General features: G+C 38.2%; 5 protein-coding genes across 8 annotated transcripts; 3 read left to right on the plus strand and 2 right to left on the minus strand.

Moving 5' to 3' along the window:
• Nucleotides 1-124: 124 nt before the first annotated feature.
• LOC147786341 (transcription factor PRE5-like) lies at nucleotides 125-970 on the minus strand. The gene is made up of 2 exons (XM_087120418.1): nucleotides 576-970; nucleotides 125-489 (listed from the first exon to the last, which is right to left on the minus strand). The coding sequence occupies exons 1-2, from the start codon at nucleotides 672-674 to the stop codon at nucleotides 346-348; spliced, it is 243 nt and encodes an 80-aa protein (XP_086976544.1). The 5' UTR covers nucleotides 675-970; the 3' UTR covers nucleotides 125-345.
• Nucleotides 971-3,354: 2,384 nt separating this feature from the next.
• On the minus strand, nucleotides 3,355-5,935 carry LOC111783361 (F-box/kelch-repeat protein At1g74510). Its single transcript, XM_023664290.2, has 2 exons — nucleotides 5,741-5,935; nucleotides 3,355-5,074 (listed from the first exon to the last, which is right to left on the minus strand). The coding sequence occupies exon 2, from the start codon at nucleotides 5,031-5,033 to the stop codon at nucleotides 3,723-3,725; it is 1,311 nt and encodes a 436-aa protein (XP_023520058.1). The 5' UTR covers nucleotides 5,034-5,074; nucleotides 5,741-5,935; the 3' UTR covers nucleotides 3,355-3,722.
• A 665-nt stretch (nucleotides 5,936-6,600) lies between these two features.
• Nucleotides 6,601-8,981, plus strand: LOC111782458 (UPF0426 protein At1g28150, chloroplastic). The gene is made up of 3 exons (XM_023663208.2): nucleotides 6,601-6,798; nucleotides 6,889-7,056; nucleotides 8,591-8,981. The coding sequence occupies exons 1-3, from the start codon at nucleotides 6,754-6,756 to the stop codon at nucleotides 8,762-8,764; spliced, it is 387 nt and encodes a 128-aa protein (XP_023518976.2). The 5' UTR covers nucleotides 6,601-6,753; the 3' UTR covers nucleotides 8,765-8,981.
• A 1,870-nt stretch (nucleotides 8,982-10,851) lies between these two features.
• LOC111782576 (BTB/POZ and TAZ domain-containing protein 1) lies at nucleotides 10,852-13,272 on the plus strand. 2 transcript variants are annotated; one of them, XM_023663349.2, is made up of 5 exons: nucleotides 10,858-11,128; nucleotides 11,398-11,531; nucleotides 11,656-11,959; nucleotides 12,103-12,416; nucleotides 12,877-13,272. In XM_023663349.2, the coding sequence occupies exons 1-5, from the start codon at nucleotides 10,985-10,987 to the stop codon at nucleotides 13,085-13,087; spliced, it is 1,107 nt and encodes a 368-aa protein (XP_023519117.2). In that variant the 5' UTR covers nucleotides 10,858-10,984; the 3' UTR covers nucleotides 13,088-13,272. The 2 variants fall into 2 exon arrangements, with proteins under 2 accessions (XP_086976522.1, XP_023519117.2); XM_087120396.1 differs by lacking the exon at nucleotides 12,877-13,272 and having other exon boundaries at nucleotides 10,852-11,128; nucleotides 12,103-12,420.
• A 3,125-nt stretch (nucleotides 13,273-16,397) lies between these two features.
• LOC111782903 (protein REVEILLE 7) lies at nucleotides 16,398-19,937 on the plus strand. 3 transcript variants are annotated; one of them, XM_023663744.2, is made up of 7 exons: nucleotides 16,617-16,757; nucleotides 16,900-17,045; nucleotides 17,714-17,848; nucleotides 17,943-18,054; nucleotides 18,140-18,201; nucleotides 18,384-18,812; nucleotides 18,919-19,937. In XM_023663744.2, exons 2-7 carry the CDS (start codon nucleotides 17,034-17,036, stop codon nucleotides 19,618-19,620), a joined length of 1,452 nt encoding a protein of 483 aa, XP_023519512.2. In that variant the 5' UTR covers nucleotides 16,617-16,757; nucleotides 16,900-17,033; the 3' UTR covers nucleotides 19,621-19,937. The 3 variants fall into 3 exon arrangements, with proteins under 3 accessions (XP_086976672.1, XP_023519512.2, XP_023519511.2); XM_023663743.2 differs by having other exon boundaries at nucleotides 16,980-17,045; XM_087120546.1 differs by lacking the exon at nucleotides 16,900-17,045 and having other exon boundaries at nucleotides 16,398-16,757.
• The last annotated feature ends 716 nt before the right edge of the window (nucleotides 19,938-20,653 follow it).

Genomic DNA, 20,653 nt, shown 5'->3' on the forward strand with positions numbered 1-20,653 from the left:
GACATTAAATAATTTTCAATTATGCTTTATTTATTTCGAATAAAAATATATAATATTTTAAAATTAACCACTTTTTATCACCTTTTCAATTAAAGGAAAAAAAATGAGGGGTAAAATTGTTGCATAGAATAGAATAGATACACCTCCACTATTATATAGAAAAAGCACATAAAACTAGAAATATGTGGATACAACATAGAACGACCACTTTTCTCTCTCAGCGGTTGGTTGGTAATGCAAAGATGAAGCTCAGTTTCATAGTACAAATCAGCGAGGGAGAAAAATCATGTCGAAAGATTTAACTTCAAGAACAAGAGAACTTGAAACGTTATTAACTAAACATTCTCAATTGAGAAGATGTTTAACCATTTCAAAGTCAATACCCATGGAATCGAGCTGCTTCCATAGCCTCTCACTTAGATCATCTACCTCCCTCTGCAATTTCTTTATGTAATCACACGTCTCCTTCAAAATCTCCGCCGTTGATACCTGCAAGCATTTGTAATAGGTTAAAGCAGTACTAAATTCAATAAAATCGCTTATAAGATTATTAAGAAAAGAGTGGAGGTATATACGGTGGAGGAGTGGAGCGTAGGGTTGAGTTGAGGGAGCAAGGTTTGCAATTTGGAGAGAAGATTTCGAAGTTGGTCGTCGCGTAATGTGGAGGAAGCCATGAGTGAAGCAAAGAAAAGAAAGGGGTGGAAGGAGGGAGGGAAAGAGTGAGGGCTTAAAAAGGGGAGGGTGTGTTTGAGAAGTTGCAATCAGGGCTGGCCCATTCTCTTACACACAAACAGTAGAAATGCCCACAATCAAAGCCCATCCGCCTACGACAAACCAACACCTGTCGTTTCCACCAGAAGATCCCTTCCACCACGGTCTCAGCTTTGCTGGGACAAATGAACGCAGCTTCTTCCCCTATGTCGTTCCACTGCCGCCCACAGGTCCTTTTGGATCCATGCCTCTTCTAAAAAACCAAACAAAACGAACCACTCATTTTTATTCATAAAACTAACTACCCTCCTTCAAATCCTTTTAAATTATGTGCCCATTTCAGCGACAAATCAAACAACCATTCTCCATTACAAACACACAGACAACGTTGGTGTGAATAATTCTTAATTATAATGTTGTCTGCCCAAGAACACACCCTCTTAAAACCCTAATCATCTTTGTTTTTATTCAATTAATGATAAGGCTTTTTTGTGGGCAGATTTATGTGTGTGTTTTGAAGAACGGTACAAAAAACCAAGTGTCAGAAAAGAAAAGGCGCAGCATGAAGCACATAAAGTGATGGGTTTAGGCTAAGGGTTATTAGAGTTCCTTCAAATCCCAAATCCCATACCAAATCTTTCAACCAAATCCTATCCCTTTGAATGGTCACTTCCCCTCTACTCCCACCACCTTTTTCTCCTTGTATTTGTATAGTGTATCGCCAAAATCTAGTTTTCATGGGATTCCTCTTCATTCCAGTTACTTACTTGAAGGTCATTGTTGTGATCGGTTGTAGAACATGAGCTTGATTGTTTAGCTCGAGATTATTGGCCTTAAATTCTCGAATTAATATTTTCCGTTGCCAATCTTGTACCTTTTTTTGTACACATTAGTCTACTACCTACTTCGGATAGCCACTGGGAAAGCATTAGGAGTTAAGAAAGTATTAAATTATTGTAGGGAAGAGAGCATCTAAGATTAAAAAAAAGAAGGAATAAAAAAGTAGATTGGAAAGAGAACGACCAATTAAACACATCTATTTCTCTTAAATGGTTTAAAATGGAATGGAGCCGAGAAAATAAGAAATACACAATATTTTTAAAGGACAAACAATGAATGGGGATAAATATTTTTTTATTTATTTAGTGATTGTGATTTTGTTTGGTTGTGTGGCATGTGACGACACTAAAACCAATTTAGTACTATATTTATGTACATATTGGTCCATGCCTATTATAGTTAGGCATGCCTATATTTCATTTCATTCTTACAATGCAAACATAGTTTTAATGTTTTTATTAATAAAATCATGCTTCAACAGAACTATCAATAATGTAAAAAATTCATTAATTAATTGCATATTTCACTTACATTGGATCTGTATGTAAATCCAATAAGGTGTTTGGATGTTTTGCCCTAATTTTGAGGGTAGGCTACCCCACAAACTGAACTCAAAGGGACGGGCCTCCTCTAGAGTCAACCCCCCCATTAATGTAATGTCAAACACCTTCAAATCTTTTGTCGTTTTTTTTTTTTTTAAAAAAAATATAAATAACAATTAATGATAATAATAAGCAAAGGAATACTAATTTATCTTAATATATACAGACAACAACAGTTGTCAGTTGTTGAGGAAATAATGAAATTACAAGAATCTCCCTCCCTCCCTCCTTTTCTCTCTATGCTCCCCCACCCCCCACCTAGCTCAGTTGAATTGATTCGAGTCACTTTCTGTAAATGAGTTTCAACGACATTGAAATCTTTCTTAATGTAAAGATACTTAAAAAAAAAAAAAACTGGGTAATGAGAGAAGGTGAAAGTGTAAAAGAGATCTCTACATGCTAGGGAGGGGCAAGGGAGGGGCAAGGGAGGGGCAAGGGAGGGGCCAGGGCCAGGGCATGTAGTTTAGAAAGTCGGATAGAGGGAGGGCGGGGGTGGGTTAATGAGCTGTGCAGCACCCACGTCACATGAGAGTCACCGCTACAGCTTCAGGTGGGGTCTTTCACCCCATAGGTACGCCCCCACCGCCCTTTTGTCCACGGGGGGAGGGGAAGAGCAGGAGCACTGCAACCCCAGTTTTCCTTTTTCTTTTCCTTCTCGCCTCCTCGGTGCTGCTAATCAACCACCTCACTCAATGCCAATATTTCAGTCACATAAGTAATGTAATGTAGGAGGCCCAATGGCTACTGCCCGACATTGGCAGTATCCGAAGGTCAAGGAATGACAATAAAGCAACTTTGAGTTGCCCGACATTGGCATTCACAGCTTTCACTGTATGGTTAAAATATTGGATACAAAGTCTACGGGGAATATATTTATATATCCATAATCTACATCATATGATGAGAGAGGGGAATGGGATCATGGTGATACTAGTTGCACAGGCCCCCCCCTCCTCCCCCACTGAAAAGGATCCCATTCTGGCACTTAAAAAGGCACCAAGTTGGATCACAATCCTTTCATGGCTAGAATTCATTAATCCGATCATTTCAATCAAAATCACAAAAAGTAGAATCCCAAAAGTGTGCAGTTCTCATATGCTATGCCACACTTACTGTCTATGAGAAAGGAGAAAAAAACAGATAACACGTTACACACTGTATCCTTCTTAATTTTTCTTCGCATAGGAAAATAGAGCGCAGCTATGCAAAATTATTCCACTTCACAATTCAGTAAGTTCAAATTGAAGTAGCGCACATAGTGAACACAACCTAAAAACATGCATCAGCACTTCAGATTATTTGTTTTGACTGTTCTAAATGATACGGGCATTTGAGAATATCTCACAGTAATTGAAAAACAGGGGGAGAGAAAATGCAATAAATAGAAAACAAGAGAAAGATTCTACCTTCTTCAATTGGACCTATTCATTCTATCTGTTTAAATATCATCGCAATTTCCACAGCAGCAGAAGGCAGAGATAGCTTGCCTTGAAAAGTGAGGATCATGAAGGAAGTCCTTTATGAAATGACTCCAGACACCGCAGAGGGTTGTTAGAATACAGGACGCCCTCAGCATCCCATGACTGCACAGTTATACACAAAATTACCTAACTGCCTGCTGGCAAGCACACCCCAATGCAGCTGCCCTTGATCTGGGGCCCAAGAATATATCTCAATCATACGTCCACCTAAAGCCCTCGGTCCACCAATGACGATGAGTCGATCTCCACAAGCCCTGAATGCCAACCCCCAACCATTTGTTGAGACCACCCGCTCGGGCAATCGGCCTACTGCCACCCACAATTGTCTTGCCTTGTCATATCTTTTAACCTCCCTATGTGCATAATCGGCAGCATACAACTTATCGTTTATAACTGCAACCAAAGGAGGTGCCTCAACAGCAGCAACCGGCACAGCAGCCCCATCTCCAGCATTTCGTCCAGGATACATGTTAGGTATCTCACGCCACGTCCGAGTCTTCAAATCATATTCTTCACCACAAGTAAGAGTGGTATTACCTGCCCCAGTTCCACCAATCACATAGAACTTTCCCTCAAGAAATACTGCTGAGCACATTTTCCGTGCTTTGTTCATTCTAGGAAGAGTGACCCAAGTTCCTGTCTCAGAATTATAAAGCTCAGCTGAGTTCAGGAGATTCCCTTGTGGGTCACAACCACCTGCTAGAATTGCAATTTCACCAAGACTAGCAGAACCAAAAAGAAACCTGGGTGCATTCATTTTCATCCCAGATGACCATGTGTTATTTAAAATACTATATCTATATATAACTTGGGAAATTGTTTCCTTCCCAAAAACTAGAAGTTCAGTCCCAACAGCCAATGACTCCTTGTCCGAAGACATGAAACACTCGTTTGATGCCATTATAGGCAGACGCATCCAACGGTTAGAGTTTGGATCGTATGCATCCCATTCAAGAAGGCTGCAGGAGAAGTAAATCCAATGTTCAATGATGCCCATCTGCCTCCGCAGTTTATAAAGTTCACCACTCGTAATAAGAGATCGGAAGCCTCGATTTAGAGAGGCAATCGAACCGTATTCTGATCTTGAGCAGTGGAGGAGACAATTTATTGACATATCCCGACCAAGTTGGTGGATCAGCGAACCTGAATCCGATTGGTCTCCACCACAATGCTGTTTATCCTGATCGTCAACTAAGAACTCATGTACATCCTCCCCTCGATTGTGAGCATCATCTGGCAACTTGCATGATTTTTTTGCTAAAGGTTCAACCCTATCTTCTAAGAGATGCTTCTTATTTGTCATTTCGATCACACGAAAAGTGTAATAAACCCATTTGCTCTCTTGTTCACAAGAGCTAGGCAAGTCCCTCGAGATGAGATAAGATGGACCCTCCAACATGTTTTTGGATTTTGGAAATTGGACGCAAATGAATTGTCCGTCTTACAATCAGCAGTATAAAAGAGCAATGTTAGTGAACAATTGGAATAGACTGTCAACTCCTTAATCATTCTGTGCGAATGACAGTGTCAACACTAAGTGGCTAATCTGAACAGTAATCAAGAAAGCATTGCATACTGTTACAAATATGTGAAGAGTGCATCAATGGGGGAAAATCTCCAAGAGTATGAATTAAGAACGAAACCGAAGTGCATGCAATCAACGGGAACAGATCGAGAAATATGTCATGTGCATGTCCATCTAAAACAAGAAAGACAACCAAACTTACACAGACAAGGAACAATGAAAACAGCAATTGACAAAACCTAAAATCAAGATCTTCAGATCAAGTCGGCCATAGACAAGACTAAATTATCGGAAAGGGGAAAAGGGTTTGACCAGAAACCACTCATAAAAAATGCAAAAACATAATTGAAGCCAATCTAAACTCACTACTTCAGTTCTTCAAGTGAAAACACACTAGAACAAAATCCCATTAGAGCTAATTATGGTATTGACGGAAGGAGCCGCTCATCCTTCTACTTCCTACCAGTAACTACAAATTGAATGGGCGGCCAGGAAAACATGAGCCTAGAACTACAAACCGAAAGATAAAAACAACAATCGTAGGGAAAGGAAGCAAGCATAGAAACAGAGGTAGAGCTTACAAATTGGATAAGAAGAAGGCGGAGAAGGGGTGAAGTCCGTGGAGGTGTGAGTTATTTGTTGGTTGTGATGAAAATCAAAGACCCAAATGCTTGTGTATCCCACTCTGGGGTGTGACTACAGATTCTCTCTTTTGCTTCTGGAAATATTCGGTGTGTGAGAGAGCGTGTGTGTGGGAGAGAGAGTATTACATTCAATATAAGATTACTTAAAATTAATTTCCCATTTTTCAAACATAACTCTTCCGGGTTTTTTTTTTTTTTACTTTTTACAATAACAGAAAAAAGGGAATTGGCTGTAAAAGTGGGGCCTACAATGCGGTGTAACCGTGTAAGAATCGCCGATCTGAAATTACAAATCGCTTTGAAAGCTAGCCGAAGCCGCTTTCTCGCCGTTTCTTAACGCTTTCAGCTTTTGGACGCGCTCTCTCTCTCATTATTTCTTTTTATTTTTTATTTTTTATTTTCTCGAATTTCTCAGAGAATTATTTTAACTGAATTATTTTAACTGAATTATTATACTATTTTAACTTGTTGCAGTGTTTTTTGTAATTAAAAAAAAACATTTATTATTTTCACTTGAGAAGTTACGCAATCAATGAATGATTCCATCTTTTATCTTTATTATTGCGCTTGCTCAAAAGCTTTAAACTTTTTGAGCTATGGGCCTTTACCTGAAAGCCCAAATCATTTTAAGCCCAAAATCATTTTAAGCCCAAATCATTTTCAGCCCAATTAATATAACATTATTACATGGACCGGACCGGATGTGCAGCGGTTCATCCATTTTGGTAGCTGCATCTGTCGGTTTGTTTTTTCTGGTAGCCGTGTTAAATTTTAAGCCGAATGTAGGAAGGCAACAAGTCCAAGTGAGTGTTTCTGGAAATGTTTGGCCAATTGCAAGAAGCAAACAAGGGGGAGTTTTAAGCCATTAACTCATTTCTAACGCGAATATCTTCATCCTCCTCTTCTTCGATCCGAAGCAGCTCCATTTGCGTCATCGGAGACTCTCATCCATGGCCGGTCTTCTTCTCCACTCCTCTTCAACTGCCAGCGTTCTGGTATGCCCATCTCTAATTTTTAATTTCTTTAATCGCTTCGTCTTCCTCTTCTTCGATGTTGCTGATTTTCCTGTTTGATTCTATTGAAAGCTTGGAGGAATGGGGAAATTTAGGGAGGGGAATCGTCATTCGATTTTTTCGCCCAAGAAACCTATGCGTGCTAACTGTCTTCGTCTCGGCTGCAGTAATTCAACGAATGGCATCTGCGCTTTCCTTTTCAATCCTTTGGAGGATCCTGTTGTCAAAGAAGCTCTTAAGGTATTCTATTAACTCTTCCATGAAAAACCCTTCCTCGGTTTTGGCTGTTGTTCTACTTGGATTAAGATCATTCTTGCTTGCTGAGTATGTGCAAAATATGGAGGGGTTCATTAGTTTCCCTGTGCATTCTCATAGCACTTGAAGCACAGATTATCTTTGATAATTGCTTGCCTCTTCGAGTAGACCATAAACATGGTCACATTTCTACATGTGCGAGTTAAGATGGATCTATGATTTTTCCAGTCATGTCATTGCTGAAACTATTAGAACTATGTAGGGCCGTAGGGAATCTATTTACTGGTAAAGGAAAGTCAATTTAACCATTTAATCTCTCTGATGAACACCACTGCATAACGTAAGTATTCTTGAACCAACTCTTATGATGTGCAAATAATAATCTTGAACTAACTTCAAAGGAGAATAAAAATGTCTTCATGATCTGTAAGGTTGAGAAAAATGTGTCATGATGTTCATAGCTTGAAAACCTCTAGTAATAGAGAACTTCAATCACATTCCTCGCTTTTAGGAGGTGGGGAGTAAAGCTCTTTGTATTGTTTGGGTTTGGGAAAAATTTTGTGAGATCCTACATCGGTTGAGGAGGAGAACAAAACATTCTTTATAGGTGTAGAAACCTCTCCCTAACAGACGTATTCTAAAAACTTTGAGAGGAACCCCGAAAGGAAAAGCCCAAAGAGGACAATAGTTGGTAATTGGTAGGTTTGGGCTGTTACGAATGGTATTAGAGACAAACATCGGGTGATGTGCCAGCGAGAAGGCTGAGCCTCGAAGGGGGTGGACATGAGGCGGTGTGCCAACAAGGGCGCTGGGCCCCGAAGGAGGTGGATTGGGGGGCCTCACATCAATTAGAGAAGGGAACGAGTATCAGCGAGGACGCTAGGTCTCAAAAGGGGGGTGGATTGTAAGATCCTACATCAGTTGGGGAGGAGAACGAAACATTTTCTAGAAGGGTGTGGGTCTATCATACGCGTTTTAAAAAACTTGAGGGGAAGCTCAAAGGAAGCAATATTTGCTAGCGGTAAGGCTTGGGTGGTTATGAATTCAGCTGATTTTTGCCTTGGTGCTTGGTAAGACTGAAATTTTCTGGAACCTTATTGGCATCTCATCACTGAGATCCGTCGTCTCCACCATGGTGTGTTGGCTTTCACACCATGATGTTGCTGAACTGACTATTTGGCACCAGGCTTATCTGAAATATAATGTTGGTTGATTTTCAAATTCCTTACTGCTATGGACAGTGCTGAATACATTTCCATGGAATTGAGGCAGTCCCAATCAGTTGTTGCGATTGAATGTTAGAGAGTTTGTTATTGTTTTTTCAATCATTTATAAAGTAAACAAGCTCTGCCAGTTCAAATTCTTACTGTTGCATTAGGATTCTTTGTTGGTTCCTTCTGGAGTATATAGATTAAGATGATGAGGCTCGTCAGCTGGGATACGTGAATTCCTTAGATGAAAATACTCACTCTACTATCAAATGCTTCATATAATGTGAAAGTAATTTCAATCGTTGTAGGAGCCAGTTGCGTTCGCAGGTGGGCTATTTGCTGGGCTTCTAAGGCTTGATTTGAACGAAGATCCATTAAAGGAATGGGTTAAGAAGACAGTGGAATCTGCAGGAATCACAGAAGAAGTTGACACCCAAGGATCTGTACAAGAGGATGGCCCAACCGAGATCGAGATTGAATGATCCCATGAATATAAACTGGAAAAGTGGGGATAAAAGGGTATCTGATCTGATTCGACTCAATATTACTATGGCTCCCTTGATTTAGAATAAGAAATGAAATGGTTTAGGAGTTAACCCCTTTTCATAATCCAAATACTCTACGACTTCCTCTAAAAATACTTCCCCATGCTGTTCTATTTATTTCTCGATTCAGGAGGAAACGCATCATTAGTGTTTACATATTTGTGCAAAAGTACTTTTAGACCAATATAAGCCTGCACACACTAGTTTTTGTGAACTTTTTATGGAGAAAGCAAATGCCCATAGAACACAAGGAGTTGGGTAGTAAAACATCAAGTATAGGACCATCAGTGATCTGGGTCATTCGGTTCACATAATCGAGTTCAAGCCTTAAAAAAAACTTTGGAGTTCTTGCATCTTTTGTCCTCGTTTCCAAAAACAATTCTTTTCATTTTAAGCTAATCAATCCCATATTTTTTATATGATAAAACTCTTTGGCATATCATTACTTATTTTTCTTGTTTTATTTATTTATTACGGAACAAAATGATTCAATTTTCGAATCTTGAAATATGGCGTATACGTCAATCACTATGGTTCAATTTTTTATAAATATCACAAGACAAAAAGGTTTAAAAAAAAAAGGCCCCCACATAACACAAATTAATCTTATTTTAATATCCAACATTATGGCTAAACCGTCGTCCCAATCCTGAACCATAAATTCCATTCTTTTATTGCAAGTAGAACATAAAGTATGTGTTGTTATTAGTACACGAAAAGCATTTGTATGACAAGTGGGATGCCACAGGGGCAAAGGTACTGTGCGGTTGAGATGAAAATAGGTGGGTGAGGTGGGGTGAGCTGGAAAAGCGATTAAAACAAGTTACACGTAGGACAGAAATGAAAGTGCTTCTTCTGAACTCCAAAGGTCATTTTAGCTTACATGGCCTTTTCTTATGAGCATGAGTTGATTTATCCATTCCACGTAGGACCAAAAAGATCGCCCTTCCCTAATTAGATATTTGTTTAGATTCCAAAAAGGTAGGGCCTACGTGGATTATTCTAGAGTTCTTGCTTGGATGTTAACATTTTTTATGTTGAACAAGTAAACTCAAACTTTTTGTGTTGTTTAATTGTGTTGAAACTTTTGATGGATTACTTTTTGATATAAAATGTCAATTTAGATTTTTTATTTTTAAAAAGCACCTTCTTTATCTTTTTTTTACCATTATTATTTAAGCATTTTCTACTATGTCCACGTCATCAATATTAATTTTATCCACCACTCTAAGTACACGTCATTCACTAAAATAATTTGAGTAGAGATAAAATAAAATTTTAGTTCATGTAGTTTAAAAGATTATAATTTTATATAGACGGTCTGGTTTATTTGAACTAAATTTATAATTTTTTTCATATTTTCAACATTTTAATTGAGTGGACATAATAATTATGTTCAAAGGAACATGTAATAGCTTTTCATAATTTTTTTTATGCAAGTTTGACATTGCCGTTGATTTTATTCTATATCCATTATTTTTAATATTAACGTCTTAAATATTTTTTTAATGGGAATACCCTAAATATATTAATAAGGATGCTACAAACGTGAAATATTTTCTTTAAAAAATTTGGTATTATTCTGTTCTAAATTGTTATTTTAATTATTAAACGGTAAATTTGGTGTTTAATTATCAAAATTGATTTTAAATGATTAATTTTGAACCGGACAAAATATTATGATTTTCTGTTCATAAGGAAATGAAATTAAAGTTAAAATGTAAAGGAATAAATGGGATGTAAATGGATCTTGTTATTAATTTAGAAAGGGGGAAAAAAATTAAGGAATTTGGAATTATTGACAGGTGGCAAGGAACTGGAGGAAGGCGTTTGGTGGGCCCAAATGATTTTTGTATATCGCCAAAGTTCATGTATTTTACATATGTTGTAATCTGAATCCCGGACCATTCTCCGAGTCCGAATGGGGCCGACCACTTTCCTTTTACGCGCGTTTTGGAGCGCGTGTTCCTCACGTTTCCCATCTTATCTGACTGGATGCGTCGTCTTCGTTTTCGTGCGCCACTCCATTTCTAAATTCCCTTTCCATCACCTCACCGCTTATATATTCGTATATCCCACGCCCAATGGGTGCCATTCCAGACTCACCTCCATCCATTTTCTCCCTCTCTTTCTCTCGCTTTCTTTACCGTCTCCCGCATGGAAGCCCTTCTTCTTCCCTACGAAATTCACCCCCACTCCGTCGCCAAGGATCGGAGACCAGAGTTCCAGGACCTGCCGGAACCGGACATCCATATCCTTACCTCCGGTGGACTTCGGATACCTGTGCATTCCACTATTCTGGTACTCCATCGGACTTCTTTCTATTTCCTTTTTTTTTTTTTTTTTTTTTTTTTTTCATTTTACTTCAAATCTCGTGTAAACTGAAATTTCAACATTGTTTCGCCTTAAATATCGGTTAGTTTCAGTTTGACATGACGGACTAGGGTCCGGAACTTCCTTTTCTTCTTTTTAATAAAATTCGTCGTCTGCGGTTTGCTTTATTTTTCCTTGGATTGGGGGATATGATTTCGTTTCTTTTCGTGTTTCAATTGAATCGATTTGGATTATAGGCATCAGTTTCATCGGTGCTGGAAAACATCATCAACCAACCGCAAAAGCACCGGAGCTCCGAGAAAGTGGTTCAAATTCTTGGCGTTCCGTGCGAGGCAGTCGTTTCGTTCGTTCAATTTCTCTACACATCTAGGTCAGTACGCAATTCCATTACCGAATCGCAAATCGCAATTAGATTTGGTCAATTTTAATTTTGGTAGCAAGTCCAGTCAATCTCGGTAGGCGGATAGGTCTAAATTTGTCGGCGTTGCCTTCAGGTGCACTGAAGAATATCTGAGGAAATATGGAATTCATCTATTGGCGCTATCGCACGTTTACCTCGTTCCGCATCTGAAGAAGCGATGCAGCAAGCACTTGGCTCGAAAATTGACGATCGACAGCGTTATTGATGTACTCCAACTCGCAAGAATGTGCGATGCACCGGATCTCTCACTCAGCTGTATGAAAATGGTGTCGAGCCACTACAAGGCCGTCCAGAAAACGGAGGGCTGGAAATTCCTGCAAGAACATGACCCTTGGCTGGAGCTTCAAATTCTGCAGTTCATGGAAGAATCCGAATTGGTATAAAATTGTTCATTTTGCTGCCTCCGTTTCCGCTTGATTTATTGTTCTCACGGAGACAAGACAAGACAAGACATGAATTCAATTCAATTCACTTCAATTGTTAATTTTGGTTTGCGATTGTTTGTATTAATTATGTGCAGAGGAAAAAGAGATGCAGAAGGCAGAGGAAGGAGCAGAGGGTGTATCTTCAGCTAAGCGACGCAATGGAGTGCTTAAAGCACATCTGCAAAGAAGGGTGCACAAACGTTGGGCCGCGCGACGTGGAACCCACAAAGAAGCCCTGCGCCAAATTCTCGACGTGTCATGGGGTTCAGCTTCTGATTAAGCACTTTGCAACGTGTGCGAAGAGAGTCCACGGAGGAGCCTGCTGGCGGTGCAAACGCATGTGGCAGCTTCTACGCTTGCATGCCTCCATCTGCGACCAATCCGACGCTTGCAAAGTCCCTCTTTGCAGGTAAATTCTCAATCAATGCCCCTCTTGTTTTTTTGCGCCATCGCTGGGGCTAAACTACCCTTTTTACAGACATGAAAAAACACCTACTAATCATTACCAAACTTTGATTTGATATGATTCCTGTTTTTATCGTTGATTGACTCGTAATTATTTCGTTTGAAACGAAATAGTATGTGGAATTGTATTTGGATTAATTAAATATTGTTGCGGTGGGCGTCTAGGAAGTTTACACGGCTGTTTAAAAGAAAAGAAAAAGAAAAGGAAAAGGAAAAAGTCTTCGGCGGATGCCTTTTACAAAAGCCGAATGATCAAACTTCCATTCCACTTTAGCGTGTTTTTAGTCAATGATGGATTGTTGGGGTATGGAAATGAAAATTGTTGCGCGGTTGTTGGGGAGACCCAATCCAAACAATCCAATGATGATGATGGACCAAGTTCTGAACTTTGTTGGGTTTGACAGGCAATTCAAGCTAAAAATGGAGCAAGAGAAGGATGGAAAAGAGGATTCAAAGTGGAAGATGCTGGTGAAAAAGGTGGTGTCTGCGAAAACCATTTCCTCTCTCGGTCTTCCCAAAAGGAAGAGAGCGGCAGCAGCAGGGGACACCACGAGCGGCGACCGCATCAGAAGCTTCAGATTGCAATGTGTGGAACCAAATGGATCGGTGTTATGAAGAAGAGGTTAGAAGAATGTAATGCTGTGTGTTTAAATGGAGAGTAGAGTAGGACACTAGGACCCAGGAGAAACAGAGGCGTTTTTGCTTTCATCAACTGTTTGTATTTTGTATAGGGAGGGAGGCAATGTGTTGTGGTTTGTAAGAAAATAGGTAGCTAATAAAAAGTCTTTTTGTTTGCTGTATTTCTATATATTTATATATTTTTTTCCCCCAATATTAAAACTCAGACTGGCTTACAATCGGAACAAACCACCAACTCTTTCTTTCAATGATTCTTGGAACAATTTCAAATTCCAAGAGTTGGGCCAATGGGTTTGGTTATTAAAAAAAAAAAAAAAAAAAAAAGAGTTGGGGTAGCCCAGCGGAGACCCAAACAATACTTGGAGTTGAGTCCAGGCCCAACTCCTTCTAGAAGAAGGGCCCAAGAAGCCCAATTGAAGATCAAACTTGACTAGTGGTATCCAGAGAAAGGAATTGTTTATTAAAAGATAAAAAAAAGAAAAGAAAAGAAGTGGAAGCAGATAACTATAAATAATATATATAAGTTATAAGTTTGTTTGGAAGAAGGGAGAAGGGAGAAGGATCAAAATCGTGGCTCTCAAATTTTGTACATTAAAAAACTCAAATAAAAACAAGGCAGCACAGGAAAGCAAAGCCCTTGGGGGTGAGCCTCACAGTTCACAGACTACGCGGATTTATGCGTTCTTTTTAATTTATTTATTAAATAAGAACAAGAAAAGAAAAGAAAAGAGAAACAAAAAAACAAAAAAGGCACGTGATTGGTGGTCGGATGGCACGGGGTTCCGGCGGATGAGAGAGAGAGAGAGAGAGAGAGAGAGAGAGAGAGTATGCGAGGACAAATATGGGCCTCTAGTTTTGATACAAAGCCATTTACTGGTTTAATTTGGAGTTTTTCGTTTTTTATGTTATTTGGACTTTTTTTGAGCCTTTCAGAAGACCAAGGGCTGCTTTTTCTTTTTATGCTTCAACTTTCAGTCTAAGTTATATCCTTCCCTTCAATTTATCATTCTCTTTCTCTCTCAAAATTTGTGGCCTTAAATCTCTCTCTCCCTCTCTCTCTCTCTCTCTCTCCTAATTTAGGGTTTGGTTAGTATTTGTTTGAAGCCTAAACAACCCATCAATTAACAAGACTTTGCGTAACACGATCATTATTCCATCAAACTTCTACTCCTTTTTGTCCAACAATATTCCACTTATCTCCTCTCCAATTTTATTGGGTTTTTATTTATATATAATACTAAAAATACACAAAACACTACAATTATTATGTTTCAGTATAATAACCTTTCAGAATTTGTATTTGTTTTCCTACAATTTAGTTATATAATTATATTCATATTCAATTGTTAACTAAATTTTAGAAACCAACAAAAACAAAAGTCCGTGATCAAACCGCCCTCAATTTTGATTTACTTATTTTTCATAAATTTGATTAAATTTTGGAAAGAGGGATTGAAATAGATAACAAAATAAATCTAAAAAATAACTCCAAGTGGGAATAATGCTTATTAATTTAATTTTTAAGAATAAAAACAAAAACAAAACTAAATGAATATGATTAATGTAAATTAAATAAATGGGCAAATATGAGTGTGATGTAATGAGGATAGGATAAGACGGCAACGTCTCCATTTAAATCGATCTTTTTAAGGGAAAAAAAGGAAAAAGCAGGAAAAAGTGCAAAGTGGGTCTTGTGATGACAGCTCATCATTTTATTTTCCACGTCTTTTTCAGAGACCAAACATTTGGAGAAAGACAGCTGTCCATCTCTCTGCCACACATTAATTATTCTCTTTTACACAAATTAAAATAAAATAGTCGGTGTTTTTTTATTCAGCCATCAAAATGTTATCTCCTTCAAATTTGGCTAATGCCATCTCAATCATTCTTTTCCATTTCTGATTTTCCAAAACTTTCCCTCAAGATTTTTTTTTTTTTTTTAATTTGTTTTATTGCGCCCCAATTTTGTAAATTAAAATAAAAAAATCAATACTACGGTTAAGCGAAATTCATAAATTTGACAAATATAGCATTAAACCAAAATTAATAACATATCCTATTCCTAGGTGTAATTGATGTCTATATGTTTTTAACCCTACAAGAAATTTCATTTTCAATGACAAGGTATAGCAATGCAAGTAATTTCTTCATTGGCAAAGATAATTTCTTTTAATTAGTTTAATTTCTATGCTTGTGATTCTTACATTAGTGATATATTATTGTTGATAAAAATACATTTAATGACAAGCTTACATGTGTCTAAACAAACATATCAAATGACATGTTTAATGTCTAGCAACATGTTACATGTCACTAGTATATAATTTTCTTTGACGTGCATAAGTTTTTTTTTTTTCATATGCAGAATGTATAAAGTTAGAGAATGAAAGTGTACTATTTGAATCATTTATGAGAAAGACTATTGCTATATATGCGAAATAGTGATTTCCACTAGAAACCAAAGAAAAAAACAAAATCTAATCTTGGTGGGGGTAAGAGAGATCCAAAATAGAGAGATGTGATGCAAGTGTGTGAGTTGTGAAATCATAGGGTAATTGGGAAGGAGGTGACAGAGAGACAATAATTGGTGGAATTGAATTTCATACACAGACACAAACACACACAACAAAGATCGGGCTCACATTAATTTCAATTATTTCCCCTGTTTCCATAAGGACAAGACATTTAATATCATCTCTAAATCTTTGTTCAATCATTTTAGTACTTCTTTCATGAACTTACCTTTTGTGCACTTTTCACTGAACTTGGTTGGTTTTTTTAAAAAAAAAAAAAAAAAAAAATTGTCCATGTTCATATAATTCTGATTTTTAAAAGGATTTTAAATTCTTGTTAGTTTCCTAAATTTAACATTTTTGAACATGAAACACCTAAAGGCAGAGTAACTGATAATAATTAAAAGGGGAAGAAGAGTAGATATTTGTAAGTTGTGAAAAAGAAATAGAAAAAAGGGGTTAAATAAACTTGGTGGAGAAAAAACAGAGAGACGGCAAATAAGGAGAGAATAAAGTGGCAATAAGATAGGGAGTATTTGGACGCATAGATAGGAACACAAGTGAAAATGAAAAAAGGGAAAAGAAAAAAGAAAAAAGAAAAAAGAAAACCATCTTCCTATACCAGTCAACACTGCCCTAAAATATCTAATTTTCAGTTAATAATATGTATTTTTCCTAAATTGGGATTTTATCCACCCACCCTCCCGGCCTCCCCTTCAATATATTTCTCAAATATGTATGTTTTATTTTTATAAGAAACTGAAAAATGGTAATAAAAGAGGGCAGAAAATAAAAAAGGTAGGGCGAGAGAGTGACGCGTGTAGGTGGCAAAGTGGAAGCTCAGCCACAAGATTCAGAGGGCTTCTGGAGATTTCCATGTGGAATTAATAAAACCCCTCAAAATATATGCGTCTGACGTGTCGCCCTCTCCCCTTCCTTCCCCTTCTCTTTTCTCTCTCTTTTTTATGCCTTCTCTCTCAAATCCCATCTCCTGCTTTTCTCTTCTACTGCTCTCTCCGTTCTTCTTCGCCTTTCCCTCTACTCACTTCTTTCTCAATCTCACCTTCGATTCTCCTTCCCCCTTGAATCTATCCATTTCTCTGCCTTGCTTAGAGTCGCAATCTACTAACCAGGTTTCTTTTTTCTACTCTTTACTCTTTTTAATTTTTTTCTATTCTGTGTCTTTCACTTCGATGTTTCCTTCCTTTTTCTTGTGTGGATGTATTTTGTGTTTACTGGGTCTCCTGAGGACTTCAAATTTGGAAACTGATTCAGGAAGTGGTGGTTTTGGAGGAACGGAATGGCATCTGATTAATTCCCGAATCCTGCTGAACTTTTGTGAATTTTGATTTCAGGCCCTTTTGGTGGACTGAGATTAAACTTTCTCGCCGGTTTTGCTGCCAGCGCTGATGGGTGTCCAGGTAATCCTACACACTGGCTGCCCTCCTTTCTTTTTATCTTCTGATGTTTTCATGGAAATTTTCTCTCTGGGACTTGATTGATTGGTCATAGGTTCGTGGGTCGTGTTTATTGTCGTCCCTCTGTTAGGATTTGAGTACCCAATTCCTGTCTTTTTAGTACTCATATCTCACTTCCTGGTTTCTTTTAAATCTCTTTGCCACTTCAGTAACCTAACCCCTGTGGCCCTCTCTTTTACTAAGTAATTGACTGCAAAATTGGGCCAAAATTTTGTCCTTTCACTAATTTGGTTGTGTTTTTTTTTTTTTTTTTTTTTTTTTTTTTTTTTTTTATTGCTTGGTTCGATGTTGGGTAATACTGGGTGCCACCAATAGATCCTCTTGTAATTTACAAGATTCCTCCTTTGTTGGTGGATTTATATTATAAAGTCAACTTTTCCCCCCCTTCTTCTGCACTTTTACCTGCCGAGTACTCCTACGGACTTCCACTTTTATTTTACTGCCTAACATATTGAGCTATGCATTGCATTGCTACAAGGGTTAGAATGTTATCATTTTATGAAATGGATTGCTGTTAGTTGATGATGGAATTCTAAAACTATCATTAGCTCCAATTTCTTGTGGTCTCTAACTTCTGGTTTTTGTTATTATTATTTCAATATGGAATGTAGGAAAGGAATGAAGGCACACTGTCAAACGGCTCAATTGCTGCAGCTAATAATTTCCTTCCCAAGGATGGGGCACAGTTGGATCCACTGATGCGGGTTAGCTCCATATCCTCCAACAGCAATGAAAATGCTTTGAAGGTAGCAGAATTAACTGCTACGATTTCTTCACTTTCTCTTTCCTTTCTGAGAGGGTTTGGCTCTGAATTATACTGGCATTTTAATGTATCAACAGGTTAGGAAGCCTTACACTATTTCAAAACAAAGGGAAAAATGGACAGAGGAAGAGCATCAGAGGTTCCTCGAAGCTCTTAAACTCTATGGTCGTGGCTGGCGTCAGATTAAAGGTAAGGCAGTGTGAAATCAGTAATATGAATCTTGATATTTGCAATACCCAACCCATCATTTAGTGTTACCTTGGTCTTCCTGCAGAACATGTAGGCACCAAAACAGCTGTTCAGATCCGAAGCCATGCTCAGAAATTCTTCTCTAAGGTCAAAAAGTACCTTTTGTTTTCGTGCCCCCAAAAATATATCATTACCAAACAAAATATAAAGGGGATGACAGTGAATTTGTCACCAAAATAGATCGTCGCCAAACCTTTTACGTAACTTCTTACACACTTTATGCACGACCATTCTCACCCTGAAATTTTATGTTGTCTTTTGTGTTTCAGGTAGTGCGAGAGTCTAGTGGCAGCAATGAGAGCTCCATTAACCCAATTGAGATTCCTCCACCTCGACCAAAAAGGAAACCAGTGCATCCTTACCCTCGTAAAGCAGTCGATTCAATTAAGGCAATATCAGTCGCAAGAGAACCCAAGAGGTCTCCATCACCAAACCTATCAGCCGCAGAAAAAGAGACCCAATCACCCACCTCTGTACTGACTGCATTTAGTTCGGACGATCAAATTTCTGCAGTTTCGGAGCAACATAATAGATGTCCATCGCCTATTTCACAAACTGTTGACATGAAGTCAGCTAGAATATCCTCTGTTAGAAAGGGGGAGTTGTACCTTTCATCAAAATCAAATGGAGGAGAAGAAAAAGGAATGTTATCACTCGAATCATCCTCAGAGCAGTTCTCAGAAGACTCTTTAACTATGGTAATTTGAAATGTCCTTTTAATTTTGTACCTTACTTTCCCTCATGTACTTAATTCGTTGTCTAGGATCTGACTATTATTTTTTTGTCTCGTGCCTAAACATTCAGAAATTCAAGCCAGGATCAGTATATAAGAAAGTTGATAACAAGTTGCATTCTCCAGTTAGAAGCATAAAGCTTTTTGGAAGGACAGTAATGGTAACTGGCGACAAACAACCACCCGGTCATGATTTTGAAGTCACTAAATCTTTGGCATTTGACGGTGACAGTAAGAATACGTGTGAAGCGTATGCTGAGAAGCCTGTTCAGATACTACCTTCAAAACATGTGGATGTAAATTTAGCTCTTGGAATGGATAACAACGGTGATTGGAATATGTCACCCGGTGGAGCCCCTACGAACACCTTAGGGAATCAGGACAAAAGTGTCCCTTATGTTAAAGCCATGCCTAATGCTCCTCAAACTTGTTGGTCTTTGTGTCAAAATGTACCATATTTTTATCTTGCCCCATCTGATCAAACTTCAACTGGAACATGCATTGACCATGTTATGGAAGAAAGGATCCAAGATGACAATTCCCTGGAATGTTCTTGTGCGGATTCATGTTCTGGCTCCCCGAGTAAGAATGAAAACGAAAACCAGAGCCCCGAAGTAAAATGTCAAGAGCCTTGTCTGGTAGGAAGAGGTAATGCAAATGAGAGTAAGAAGGGGTTTGTGCCTTATAAGAGATGCTTGGCTCAGAGAGATACAAGCTCCGCGCTGATTGTTTCAGAAGAGAGAGAGGGTCGGAGAGCTCGAGTTTGCTTATAGCCTCAGCAACAGATTTAAGGTCGATAAAAGCAAATAACCAACGATGCTTTGACATGGGTTTCTGAGTTCTCTCTTTAGCTTGAGATGAAAAAAGAAAAAAAAAAAAAAAAAAGGATGCCTGATTTGTAGCATATCACATCTAAGGTTAACAGGAGGGACGAAACTGATGGAGTTGCCCAACAACCTCTCTCCAGGCTATTCCTTTTTAACATTGGGGGGGATTTGAATGACAATTATTTATTCTGTAAAACAGAACGGTGTTGCTCCATGACTTTTGACATATTTGCAAATCTTACTTCTTGAGCTTTTTATTTCTATCTTCATAATGGAAAAGGTTTAATTTCTCAGCGAATAGAGATTGAAAGAGAGTGCTACGATTCCTAGAACAAACTTGGTTGAACTCCCTAGTGGAAATGGTTCGATTTGAAGGCAAAAAAATGTTGGAAGGGTCAAATATTTAATCATCCTGAAGGTGAAGAATGAAGGGCACTTCAGGGACAAAAGAATCCAACCTTTCAAGCATCCAATCCTAAAGAATCGTGTTATTAATCCAAAATTATTCTTTTCACTTTCGTGCTTGAAGGATGAAGAAATGATCCAAAGTAATTGGAAAGTCCGTCCTTCCAAGGATGAAGAAATGATTTTCTCCACATCAAATTTGTTGACAATAAACAGAAGCATGTTCTAACCACAACCCATCCTTGACCACAAAATTAATAATTAGATTGCGTCTTCTTGTTTCAAATTATGTTCCACAATCCCCCGCGGGTCCATGTCTGGTACGGGTACCCCCCAAAAGCCGTCTTAATATTTTTGGAAGTCAACGCTACTCAGGATTTAAGCATTCTTATTCTTGTCACAGCCCGTGATCTTTGACCATAGCCCATATCTGAGTTCATATTTTGGTTAGGTGATCCACTTGACCAAATCCTCAATACTAACACCGTTTATTTCTAGAGAAAATGCTGTTCCTGAAATACACTTCGACCATATCAACATCAAGTTTTCTCATACCAATAACGACAACGCAGAG

This window comes from Cucurbita pepo, chromosome 20, assembly GCF_057944985.1.
Source record: "Cucurbita pepo subsp. pepo isolate OVF chromosome 20, ASM5794498v1, whole genome shotgun sequence".
In the NCBI taxonomy this organism is placed as follows: domain Eukaryota; kingdom Viridiplantae; phylum Streptophyta; class Magnoliopsida; order Cucurbitales; family Cucurbitaceae; genus Cucurbita; species Cucurbita pepo.

Bases quoted from the DNA above. Each gene is read 5' to 3' on its own strand.
- LOC111782903 (XM_087120546.1), top strand. From the start codon at position 16,590: ATGCCTTCTCTCTCAAATCCCATCTCCTGCTTTTCTCTTCTACTGCTC. The intron at 16,758-17,713 runs GTTTCTTTTTTC...TATGGAATGTAG, and splicing joins AGTCGCAATCTACTAACCAG to GAAAGGAATGAAGGCACACT. The intron at 18,813-18,918 runs GTAATTTGAAAT...CTAAACATTCAG, and splicing joins CAGAAGACTCTTTAACTATG to AAATTCAAGCCAGGATCAGT.
- LOC111783361 (XM_023664290.2), bottom strand. From the start codon at position 5,033: ATGTTGGAGGGTCCATCTTATCTCATCTCGAGGGACTTGCCTAGCTCT.
- LOC111782576 (XM_023663349.2), top strand. From the start codon at position 10,985: ATGGAAGCCCTTCTTCTTCCCTACGAAATTCACCCCCACTCCGTCGCC. The intron at 11,129-11,397 runs GTACTCCATCGG...TTTGGATTATAG, and splicing joins CTGTGCATTCCACTATTCTG to GCATCAGTTTCATCGGTGCT. The intron at 11,532-11,655 runs GTCAGTACGCAA...CGTTGCCTTCAG, and splicing joins CAATTTCTCTACACATCTAG to GTGCACTGAAGAATATCTGA.
- LOC147786341 (XM_087120418.1), bottom strand. From the start codon at position 674: ATGGCTTCCTCCACATTACGCGACGACCAACTTCGAAATCTTCTCTCC. The intron at 490-575 runs GTATATACCTCC...AAATGCTTGCAG, and splicing joins CTACGCTCCACTCCTCCACC to GTATCAACGGCGGAGATTTT.
- LOC111782458 (XM_023663208.2), top strand. From the start codon at position 6,754: ATGGCCGGTCTTCTTCTCCACTCCTCTTCAACTGCCAGCGTTCTG. The intron at 6,799-6,888 runs GTATGCCCATCT...TTCTATTGAAAG, and splicing joins CTTCAACTGCCAGCGTTCTG to CTTGGAGGAATGGGGAAATT. The intron at 7,057-8,590 runs GTATTCTATTAA...CAATCGTTGTAG, and splicing joins TTGTCAAAGAAGCTCTTAAG to GAGCCAGTTGCGTTCGCAGG.